The 12,460-nt window shown below is 50.2% G+C and overlaps 1 protein-coding gene across 1 annotated transcript in view; it reads right to left on the minus strand.

Annotated features, from left to right (window-relative positions):
* Window positions 1-246: 246 nt before the first annotated feature.
* IRS2 (insulin receptor substrate 2) overlaps window positions 247-12,460 on the minus strand; it is a 30,192-nt gene continuing 17,978 nt past the window's right edge. The window contains exon 2 of the mRNA XM_027557961.1: window positions 247-2,671. Coding sequence (XP_027413762.1) covers window positions 2,667-2,671 — 5 coding nt within the window. The 3' untranslated portion in view covers window positions 247-2,666. The remainder of the gene's footprint in view (window positions 2,672-12,460) is intronic.

Consider the following 12,460-nt stretch of genomic DNA (forward strand, 5'->3'; position numbering starts at 1 on the left):
CAATGACTCTACGCTCCGTAAAGTGAATTTTTTTCTGTTGTTTTCTTAATACATCGACTTTTCACACACGTTGTGGCGTGGGGTGGCGGGGGGGTGTTATCTGGTTTCCAGAATACAACTATTAAATGAAGATGTAACAAAACGTTTTTAAAGAGCCAAATATTTACTTAATGACTCCGAACACCAGAAGAATGGCTTGATGTCAAATTCATTATCCACACAGGAAAAAGCATCGTGCAGATGGTCTTCATTTCATAAATAATGCATTTTATTGTATTGCATATGGCTATTAAGGAGAGCATCCATGATCAATACAGACTAAATACAATGCACTAGTCTAGTTCCGTGGAGTCTGGTTTCCAGCAGTACCATGTCGGTCCTTATGTACAGCGGAGACGGTGGAAGACAGCAGAAGGCAGTCTTTCGTCATTTCACGATAGCAAGAAATATATTTAACATCTTGATCTCCAGAAACAATACGTACCCCCAAAAAGAAAACACTGTCATAACTGTTAAAGTTTATATAGCAAAAAATATTTTAAATTTAAGGTAAGTCAGGCAAAATGTACAAAGACCCAATATACATTGTGAAGTTTTAACAAACATAACATTTATACATTTTGGTTCCATTCTGTAAACTAAATTAAAAATGTAAATATTGCATATGCCTTTTTTTTTTTTAATTTTTTTGAAATGTACAGGATAGAAGAAAATTTAGTATATTATCAACTTTTTTATGTCGCTTGTTTGAAGCGGCAGGAGGAACATGACCACAGGGAGGGTGGCAGGACCACGCGAGGGAAGGGGATTCTGACGCTGCATCCGGCAGGGTCCACGACCCGTCCTGCGGGAGGGGCGGTTTCCATAGCAACTCCATCCATCCCGAGTCCCAGAACTAAACCAAAACTTTAGGACACTTTATACATCTTTTTCATGAAGTCTCTCTATATTACACACTGAAAACGACCTTCAAACCAACATCAGATGGTCTGTGCACGGTTGTGCTGTGTGATTCCAGAAGCGTGAAACTTGAGCAATGTTCAGGGCGGTCACTTTACATTCAACTTTGTCTTGCGATACAATCCTCTGTTCTGAAAGGTCAGCGTGGAAGGAGAAAGACGTTTGCATTGCGATTAAATATAGATTTAAGACATTGAATCTTTTTGGTCTTCCTCTAGAAAAGCCTCATTTTATGAATGCATTATTCTATACTGATATATATCTATATATTTATATATATTTTTTCTCCCCCTACCACCCCCCAAAAAAAAAACACCCCAACTCATTATCTCCAACAAATTCGTGTAACGTCTACAGGACTCTCAGAGAAGAGGCACTGAGGATGAGCCCGTGGGAGTGGGGGGCGCCTGCAGCTCCCTGCCCCGAGCGTCAAGGAGCGAGGAGGCGACCTGACGCTCTGCAGCTCAAGGGCGGCAGTTCTTGGGGACACCCTCAGCGATCACCACAACACTGATATTCCCAGAACACTGAAGACACACAGAAGAGGGGTCGCTTGTTGGGAACTCCTCTGACAAGTGACATGCACTGTGAGATCGCTTTCTTCCTCTGTGTCCCAGGATGCCTTCTTTCTCAGCTCCTTTTCCTTTTCTGTCTTTCTGTGTCTTTGTTGTCGTTGTGTGGGAAAGCCTTGTGGCCCGACACGAGAGCGTCATCAAGATAACACATTTTAGAGGAGACCTGCCAAACCCTTGACCCCCCGTCTTGGAACGGCTCCATGCCTACGTGAATTTTTGGTTAGAGAAACGCAAGCTCAAGGGTAAGGACGGCAGAGACGTTTGAGCTTGTCAATAGGATCAAAGGTGGCTGCAGTCTGAAGTGCCTACATAAACACCTACAAGGAGAAGCTGGAACAAGTCTCTTAAAGGTAAAAAGAGATACTCACCCCATCCCCACCCGGCCTTCCCAGACCCTGCCCTCCCACCATCTCCCACCCCGTACAGTTGATGATTTGCAAGAGTAGCTTGCTTCCGTTACATATAATAATTATTATTCATCCATCCATCTTCAGAGTCCAGTCTCTAGTTGCACCTCCGTGGAGAGACGTCAGTCCCACGCGGGGCTCTGTGTGCGAGTAAACACGTAGGTCCCTGGGCTGGACTTCGATGAGCAGCTGTGTCCGGGGCTGGGGGATAAGGCAGATGACCGTGCTGGAGACTCAGCCAGCAGAGGGGGACCCCCCACCAACCACGCCGACCCGGCTTCACCTGGGACTGAGGTAGGACGGTGGTAGTTTTGAGCGGACGTCCATAAACACCAGATTTTACCACTTGAACGCGAGCTGGGAGAATCTCCGAGCATGCTGCGGGATACATCTGCTGTGTCAAACGAGGGCGAGGAGAACAAAGACACTGGCCGCGACCAAGATTGTTCGACCTTCTCGTGAGTCACTCCTTCCGCTCATGTTGTTGAAAACCAAAACACAAACAGCGCGAGGAGGATGACTGCACCCCCTACCCCCGGAGACCAGGGGAGACGGGCGCGTCCACGTCTAACTGGGTCACAGGCGCGTCCACACGCGACGATCGCTCAGATCCAAAAGGAAATGGCAAGCAGCTTCCAATGTGTTTAAAAAAAAAATGCTGAGCGTCTTCTTCCCATGGTTTTCTGTGATGTGTGTAGTCACAGGGATGGAGCCGGACAGGTCTTCACTCTGCAAGAGAAGGAGACGCGTCAGTGGGCTTCTGTGCACACAGAGTCACCCTGGGTGGGGAGGCAAGGGCCCCCTCTTCACCGTCTTTGTCCCTTTTTTGGAAACAACCCTCTTTGGGAAGCAAATGTTTATTCACTCCATTTCTCCAGAGACAAGCTCGATGGGCCAGACTCCCACGTGGTGTCCCTGGAAGCAGGGCTGATGGACTCACAGTGTGCTGGTGAGACCCACCAAGTGAGGGTCATGTTTTTAATGCAAGAAAACTAGCCAGCATTCTCCCCTTGGTGGGGGGAGAGGCCATGTGACCTGGCCACGGCCCCCTCACCGCCCGGGGCTCAGATCATCATGTGGCTAGTCGGGGGAAGCGGGAGGAACCACTGCCTCCCTCACGGGGCTGCAGAGACAATGAAAACCTCACCACAAGTCACAGTGTGCTACCAACCACAGATGGTACAAATGTGTCACATAAGAAAGGGGGAGAAGTGACAAGTCCACACGTCTGCCCCTGCAAGGAAACCCTTCTCACTGGATCCTCTACCCTACTCCTCGTTCACATCAGGTCAGTCGCTCAGTCGTGTCCGACTCTTTGCGACCCCATGAGCCGCAGCACGCCAGGCCTCCCTGTCCATCACCAACTCCCAGAGTCCACCCAAACCCATGTCCATTGAGTCGGTGATGCCATCCAATCATCTCATCCTCTGTCATCCCCTTCTCCTCCTGCCCTCAATCTTTCCCAACATCAGGGTCTTTTCCAATGAGTCAGCTCTTCGCATCAGGTGGCCAAAGTATTGGAGTTTCAGCTTCAACATCAGTCCTTCCAATGAATAGTCCCTGTTCCTAAAATGACCCTAGATTTCAAAACCTCCCGTTACATACTCCTTCCTCTGCCGACGACCCCCCTGGCGCTGACCTGGCAGGATGCCCACCAGCTCCAACTGCTTCCTCCCTTCTGGGCTGAGAGACTAAACTTCCTCAGCTTTTCCCGAATTCCCTCAGCTTACTTCCACTGGATGTGTGTGCTCCTTCTTCAGGGGACACACCACCCGTGAAGACTGACACGTCACAGCATACCGCCTCTCTTCTCTTAAGCCTCTTAAACAAAAATGCCAGGTGGAGCATCCCTCCTCATGTTGGTAACCACTCGGTCACACGAGCGACCGGTGGGCCACGCACCGCTGTAAACAGAACAGTGTCGTCCTGCGAGGCTGTAGGTTACTTAACCAGCACCTCTGCGTATTATTCTGAAATCACTTAGAAGTCTAATGATCACACTCCCAGATTTACTTCTTTGCACGTCTACTGCTTTCTGTTCACCTTGAGCTCTGAGGGCTAATCCCAGCGAGACGGAAGTGTCCAGGGTGTCCCACGGCTGAGAGTGGGCACCTGCTCTGCAGCCAGGCGGTGCCCAAGCCAGAGCCGGCACAGACGAGGGCTGTCTACCCACAACGTAAACACTGTCGTCTCTCATGACTTAAAGTTCCCAACAACGCGGCGTTTGAGACAGCGCCACTTTATCTCATCATATTTAAAAAGACTTATATCTTTTAAGGAACCTAATACGTAAACTACTCAGAACATGAAATGTAACGGAGAACAGGGCCCCTGAGTTCCTCCAAAGCACAGACGTGGCTCCATCTATTTCAAGTTCTCAACTGAGAACGTGAAGGGTTTGCATCCCCTTAAGTACACAGGCAGTTGTCAAAATCTACCTGAACTACTGAAGAATTGATGCTTATAAACTGTGGTGCTGGAGAAGACTCTCGAGAGTCCCTCATACTGCAAGGAGATCAAACCAGCCAATCCTAATGGAAATCAACACTGAATATTCACTGCACGGACTGATGCTGAAGCTCCAATCCTTTGGCCACCTGATGTGAAGAGCCAAGTCACTGGAAAAGACGCTGGTGCTGGGAAATATTGAGGGCAAGAGGAGAGAGGGTGGCAGAGGATGAGATGGTTGGATGGCATCACCGATTCAATGGACATGAACTTGAGCAAACTCCAGGAGATGGTGAGGGACAGGGAAGCCTGGCGTGCTGCGGTCCAGGGGTCACAAAGAGTCAAACACGACTGAGCAGCTGAACAACAGCAACCTGGACCGAGTCTCCCCTAAATGAGCCCGCATTTTGTCAACCCGGCCCTGACTGCGGGAAGAGTCCTGTGGCCACCGCAGAGGTAGTCACGACCCTGCGGGTCACACTTACAGAAAGAGTTCCATTCAGTTTATTTTTATACTAATGATTAGCTAAATGTGGCTAAAACATCTCATGTTAACACTCAACCCCATTACCTTGAAAACAGCTAAGCAAGTAAGTTCTCTAACCCCTCAAACTCTAAGCACACAGTCATATGCTGCTAAGTCACTTCAGTCGTGTCCGACTCTGTGCGACCCCATAGACAGCAGCCCACCAGGCTCCCCCATCCCTGGGATTCTCCAGGCAAGAACACTGGAGTGGGTTGCCATTTCCTTCTCCAATGCATGAAAGTGAAAAGTGAAAGTGAAGTTGCTCAGTCGTGTCTGACTCCCAGCAACCCCATGGACTGCAGCCCACCAGGCTCCTCCATCGATGGGATTCTCCAGGCAAGAGTACTGGAGTGGGGTGCCACTGCCTTCTCCAACACAGTCATATAAATGAGGGTTAATACTTGCTGAAAAACTTACTTTCCATTACCATCTGCAGATTCACAGGGCCATGGACATTTTTGCTCTGTTTTTAAAGACGTTTTACGGCTATGAAATAACTCCTATCATTAGAACTCCATCAGTTCTAATCAAGCTGAATGTGTCATTTCTTTGAAGCACAAACTGCATAACTGTCAAAACTTTTAATTTCTAAGCATTAGCATTATGAAAGCAGAGAGCTGCTAGGAGGCAAGAAGTGAACTGTGTTTTTATTCCCGGCGCCCTTTCGGCCTTCTTCCCAATTCTGCTCTTGAGCAGCACCTCTGGGAGGCTCGTGGGAGGATAAGGAAGGCAGTTCCCGCCGGAATGGGAGTCACAGGACGGCTGTTTTCCCAGCCTGGAAGCAAGTACCTGTTTCACAGGTGCTCTGCCCTCTGCAGACACCTGCATTCCAAAGGACGCTCAGCTGTGGTCACCAGCGAAGGGAGAGACAGCCCTCCCAAGGGCACAGGCGTGGGCCATCGGCAACCCAGGGACACAGCCAGACGTGGGGACAGCGAGGAACAGGGCTCCCCAAGGTGCTGAGCCAACGGCTGGGCAGCCTCAGGCTTCCAGGGAAAGGCAGGGGCAGGGGCGTGGCCCCGCACGCGGCTGGGGGAGCCCCGAGGACGCGCACACACACCACACTCAGCCATCATGGGGAGCGAGCAGGGTGTGCTCACAGCACGTGGGGAGGATGTGGGCAGGCTGAGGCCAGAGAGAGGACAGGCGTCAGCTCAGAGACGGCATCCAAGCGTGTAGATGTGTCCTGGACCGACACAGCGGCACCACGTGGACGCCAGCTGTCTCCCCCGAACACCCCCGGTCAGGGCAGAGAGCCTCTGCATCCCCCGCCCCTGGAACGTCAGTCCAGGCCGCCCACGTCGCCTGCCACTGAAACCCCTGAGGTTCACCCCTGACTCACAGGGCGATCCTCCTGCATGTGGTCCGGCAGGAATCCCGACCCAGGATCCTCAGGGCTCACGTGCGCTGAGCAAGCAGCCTATGCGGTCAGGCGAGCATCCAGAACCCCTCTTGGTCCTGTCGCTCCATCCTGCATCCCACACCCCGCATCCCAGGAAGAAGGGGCCAGAAGTAGGAGCGGGGACCCAGGACCTGAGCCCACTGTTACCTTGTATTTATTTACTTTTGAAAGTGAAAGAGTCAGTCGGTCAGTCGTGTTTGACTCTTTGCAGTCCCATGGACTGCAGCCCGCCAGGCTTCTCTGTCCATGGGGACTTTCCCAGTAAGAATACTGGAGTGGGTAGCCTTTCCCTTCTCCAGGGGATCTTCCTGACCCAGGGATCGAACCCAGGTCTCCCGCATTGCAGGTGGATTCTTTACCAGCTGAGCCACCAGGGAAGCTTAAAATCACTCCTCCCTCTGAAAATTAGCCTGGTTCAGCCAACTAGAAAAAAAAAAAACTTCTAGATCATCACCCCTCAACTTTATTAACGATGAATTCCAGCAAAACCGTATCTTATTATCTATGTTAATCCTACTAAGGGCAAAAAACAAACGATTACTTTTCTGATCTCTCCACAGTGCCGATCACTACGATGTGAGACATTCTCTGAACTGAGGGGTGCCGGGGTAACCTGAGGAACAAACGTGGCCGGAATCACGTGCTGCCCATGAACACAGTCAGAGAGCAGCATATGCTAATTCTGACTCTGCTCCTGGAGGTAATGCGTTTAGAAACAGTGGAAACACTGACGCACGTTGAACTGGTCGTGTAATTACACGCGGTACTGTTCTGTAGCTTAGACACTGCTGTGTAAAGAGACCCATTCATGGAAGCATCGATCGAGAGCTACTCAATTAAAAAAAAAAAAAAGTTTCAGCAGAAAGACTGAAGCTGTTCCACACAGCACACCAGGCAGCCCGGCCACGTCCACCTTCTTCTTTCCACTCTGGCACAGGTGACACATGACATCCTCGTGACGGACACAGTCCTTTGGCAGCTTCTGTAACTCCCTGGGGACCACGGCTAATTCCGCCCTTTCTCTTCCATTTAAAAGACCAACCAGAATGCAGATGAGCACAAGTGTTGTCAGCAAAGGCCTGCCTCCAATATGCTCTATTTTTTAGAGAAAGAAAGAAAAAGGAAACACATCACTGAAAAACTCTGTCCTTGAGACAAGCAGGGGAGCCGCCAAGCCTTGGAATAGGACACACGTCACACCACCACCGAGCTGGCCTCCAAGACTGCAAACACCACGGTGGAAAATGTGGTGAGTGGCGGATCAAGAAGGTTTCAGAAATAAATCGGGGAAACGTGCTCTGGCAAAAAAAAAAAAAAAAACAAACTCAAACAGCATTCTGGAGCATGTTCTGACTCATGGCTTTTAAAAGTGATTTCTTATGATTCTTTGGGTTTGGATGTAGACAAGAGTCCCATGTGGGGCTCGTGCAGGCCTCCCTGCCTGGGAGGGACCGGGACCTCCCAGGGCTTTGGTGAACACCACTGCATCAGACAGAAAGCAAACCCAAGCAGCAGGTACACACGGGTTAGTATTTTCAGGCAGATCTGAGTAAGAGGCAGTACGGACACTTGTTTGCATGACAAAAAGGAAACATTATACTTCTTAAAATAAACATTTATATTTCTAGTAGCAAACACGATTAAAAAAGAGCTAAACCTGCTGCTGAGCCCAAACATGGCCTACAGGTTCATTAAGACTTCTTATGTCAAACACAGAATGATGGGAGAAAATAAAGTTTTCAGTTACATGAGAAATTCCTAGAAAAGGCAACCTGATAATTCAGTATCTCCCCACTTTACTAAAAGCAAAAACACTCTTAGTATATACAAAAAAAAAAAAAAAAAGTAAGGTTGGGTGTGATAACAAGCAAGCCAAGGATTCTAAGAAAAACGGTTACTTAAACTTTGCAAGTGGAAAAAAAAAAAATAACTCACAAGGAAAATACGGAAGCACGGAGTCCCCAGGACAAACGGGTGCGGCCAGTGACTGGACCAACCCAACTTGTGGAAGACCTAGAACCTTCTGGAGGTGAGCTCATCACGGACAATTAAAATCATTTCATCCCGAATGCTTGTGATTAAAGACATTTCCTGGCATCAAGTTGCAACTTGATGTTAATGACACGATAGGAGACAGGGTGAGACATCCAAGTACTCACAGGAGGCTGGGCTAATAAAGGCATCTCTGCTGCTCTGCTCGTGTTTGACCTGCACACGAGACCTGAACCACCGAAGACGAGAGCGCTCAGGTGTCCCAGGCTGGTTGCTGCGCGTGCGTGTTTGTGGGTGTGTGTGTCAGTCACTTCAGTCGCGTCCGACTCTGTGCGACCCCAGAGACGGCAGCCCACCAGGCTCCCCCGTCCCTGGGATTCTCCAAGCAAGAACACTGGAGTGGGCTGCCATTTCCTTCTCCAATGCATGAAAGTGAAAAGTGAAAGTGAAGTCGCTCAGTCGTGTCCCACCCTCAACGACCCCATGGACTGCAGCCTACCAGGCTCCTCCGTCCATGGGATTTTCCAGGCAAGAGTACTGGGGTGGGGTGCCATTGCCTTCTCCGAAGGCCTTTTCTAGGTAAAGCCAAATGACGGAGCCTCCGTGACTTGCCAGCCGCCTCAGGGCTAATCGGCGAGAAAGGATAATCCTTAAACTTCTCCCAGAAGTTTCGTCACTGCAGCAGGGGGATGCCGCTACCCCTTTCTGCAAATAAAAGACAGGAGGGACCCGGGGAGGAGTGAGGAGGACTCCTTTTGGGTCCTGGCGTCTAAACCTTTACACGCGACCATCGCTCTTTCTAAACTCCCCCAGGACATGGAGCCCTGTGGACGGCGGGTCTCTGCTTGGCGCACCTGGACCATCTCGTACCCGGCACTCAGCGCGGGCCTGTTAAAGTCCTTCACGAAGCCCTGAGGAGTTCAACGGAAACCAAAAGCCACGTGGTGGGTGTCAGTTCTCACAGGCAGAAAAGCGGGATGAAAATCTTCTCAAGGAGCACAAAAGCAACTCGGAGCTGTCCGAGGCCCGGGAGAAAGCATCCTTTGTCACCTCACATGAGTGGCCTTCGGAGAGAGAGGTCAGCAGTGCACGGCCAAGCCCGGCCCTTGCCATTTCTGCAAATGCAGTTTTATCAGAACGTGGCCCCGGTCACTCACTCGGATGCAGCTGTTTCTCACTCTCAACGGTGGGGTTGAGTGAGGGTGGCAGAGACGTTGTGGCCCCAGAACACAAGCAGGAGGAGGAGGAAGGGTAAATTTGTGAGAGTTAAAACGTATTTCCCTCTGCGAGTTACACCTCGAGACTCACAGATAGCCCCTTGGAAAATTATCTGCGAGCCTGTGTGCTTTCGAGATCTGATCCCATCCACTTACAGCCTGCTATCCTGTTACAGACCCTCCTGAGAAGCAGAAAGCAAGTCATGAAGTCATTTATGAAGCCACCACGCTCTTGTGGAAGCGGTTTTCCTTACAAGTCTATTTGATGTTTCATGAATAACATAGCACAATCGAATAAATCGGATTATAACTAAATATATCCTACAGTACTGCTCTTTCAACTTGAAAAGAAGTTACATACATTAGACCTGCAACTCAAAAAGGGTCCAAATCTCTTCTCTTTCTTGGGTCATTTGAAAATGCAACTATTTATGTGTCTGCCCCCGAAAACAATAAATGTTTTGGGGCCAAATGATAGAACATGCATTAAAATCCCAACTGTGCTGTGAATGGGACAATTCTTTCCTTAGCTGTATAGTAGGCACACTATAAAATGTTAACACTGCGTCTAGGTGAAGTTCTCAAGCCTAAATACTATACTTTTCTCATGAAGTGGAAACTTTATATACACATATATATGTATATATTTCAAACCTAAATACTATAGTTTTCCTATAAAGGGCTTTCCTGGTGGCTTATCAGTAAAGTGTCTGCCTGCAGTGCAGGAGACTCAGGTTCAATCCATGACTGGGGAAGATCCCCTGGAGAAAGACATGGCAACCCACTCCAGTATTCTTGCCTGGAGAATCCCATGGATAGAGGAGCCTGGCAGGCTACAGTCCGTGGGGTCGCAAGAGTTGGACACGACATAGTGACTAAACCTACCTACCTATAAAGTGAAAGCAATGTACAATAACAATTTATTCAAAATATAAGCATCCCCAAATATCCTGCTGTTACATAACATTCCAATGAACTGTTCTTTCCTTCGGATATTTAAATATTTAAGAGTTTCTATTAGGTCTTTTATGTTTTACAGTTTGATTCATTTTGTTTTTATTATTGAAACTGAAATAAGCATTTTCTGGAAATCTGAAATTATGCCAAACACAACTTAAACCCCTTCTAAAATATCACTGAATAGGAAATGTACTTACGAGTCTAGTTAAAAAGATACACCTTCAGGAATCTGAAACTCTGTTTTTTATACTTAAGGATGATGCAAGAACTTGGAAATGTATTAAAAATAGGAGCCGTGAAAAACTTGTTTATCATTATACGGGAAAAAAAAGAAAGGATTTAAAGAAAAAAGGAGGAACATATTCTGACCCACCGCCACCCTCCAGCCAGTGACCTGAACCGTCTTCCAGCACTGGACACAGACCATGGGGGCCTCAACAGCCTCGGCTGTGGGGTGGGTCAGTCTCCCACCGACAACACATCCCTGACTGGGCGGCCAGCTCCCCTCCTTGGGAGAAGAATCCACCCGGCCTTCAGGCTGAGATCTAGGCTCTGCCTGCAGAGGGGAGGCCGCGGGTCCCCAGCCGGGCAGCCCCGCACTCCGGAGTCTTGGGGCACATCTGCCATCGCGGCCTTTGGTTCATTCAAACCTCCACCCGTGAGTGACGTCACCAGCAACTGCAGCTTCGGGCAACAAGTAAACAGTCCATGAATGCACAAACACGGGGGCAAACAGCTCCCAGAAAAAAATGAATAAACTTGTTTTCACTGGAAAGGAGCAGAACAGAGCAGAATTGTTTTTTGATGGGGTGGGGGGACGGGGTTAAATCCGGGGCATTTGAAGCGAACGTTCTCTGACGCGGCACAGAGCGCCTGGTTCAGGGGCCTTCCGCAGGCCCCGGGCACGGCCTGCGCGTCTGGGCGGAGCCCCCCACCAGGTGGGCCATGGGGCCCAAGACCTCGGTTCCCTCGGGCTCACACACAGCCGTGCCCCCAGTGCAGACAGACGTGTCAATTCCCTGTGGCCGATGAGAGCCGTTCACAGCCTGATCAAAGAAAGTACCCCTGATTGAGATTTCAGTAACAAAAAGTGGAACGTGCAGAGTTCCAGACCACCTTTATCAGCTTCATTTACTGGAAACAAAAAAAAAGGGGCGGGGGGAGACAGCATCTGATGGCCACGCCTTCCCAGGGAAGAGGGGCCGGGGGGACCCAGACCCCGGTACCCCCTGATCTGTAGATGACCGCCTGCTCCCCGCCCAGCTTCACCTGCAGACATCAGCTGCCTGGCCGGCCAGGTGAAGCTGCCGGATACCCATGTTCAGCCCACACCTGCAGCATCTTTATATCTTCAGAACTGGAGCCTCGGCTGGGCAAACCTGCCGAGAGAACTGTGGAGCCTCGGCACAGCCTGACCTCAGCACAATTCCTCCTCAACCCGCTTGCTGGGAGGGACCCCGGACAGCCGGGCCCCTCGCAAGAGCCGTGGGAGCCTCGAGTTGGAACCCTTGGCCCCCAGCCCCTCCTGGAGGGCCCAGGGCCGCCAGCTGTCAGACGCGGAGCAGGGAGGTGCCTCCAGGTGGGAGGACCGCAGACACGAGATGGAGGATACCCAGGCCTGTCCGGACGGCACACAAAGGGGACCGGCTGGGAGGGCCTTGGTCACAAACCCGCTGCCCCGGCCTTCTCCCCTGGAAAGAAGGCAGAGGGCGGGAACTCAACACCCAGCCACGCCAACACAGCTTCCCAAGCCGCTGAAGTTAAGAGAAACGCGGGGAGACGATCAACTCAGTGTAAAGACATTGCTTACAGTAAAAGGAAGTGCTGACTGACATGAACACATCCCTGGGCTCCAAAAGCTGGGCGGGAGTTCTCTCTGACTCCCGAGAATGGAGGCGGCTCCCACCCACCTCTTCAGGAATCGGAGGACGCACAGGACGACAATGACTCCCCAAGATCACGCAGAGGCCCGT

Source organism: Bos indicus x Bos taurus, chromosome 12, assembly GCF_003369695.1.
Source record: "Bos indicus x Bos taurus breed Angus x Brahman F1 hybrid chromosome 12, Bos_hybrid_MaternalHap_v2.0, whole genome shotgun sequence".
NCBI lineage: Eukaryota > Metazoa > Chordata > Mammalia > Artiodactyla > Bovidae > Bos > Bos indicus x Bos taurus.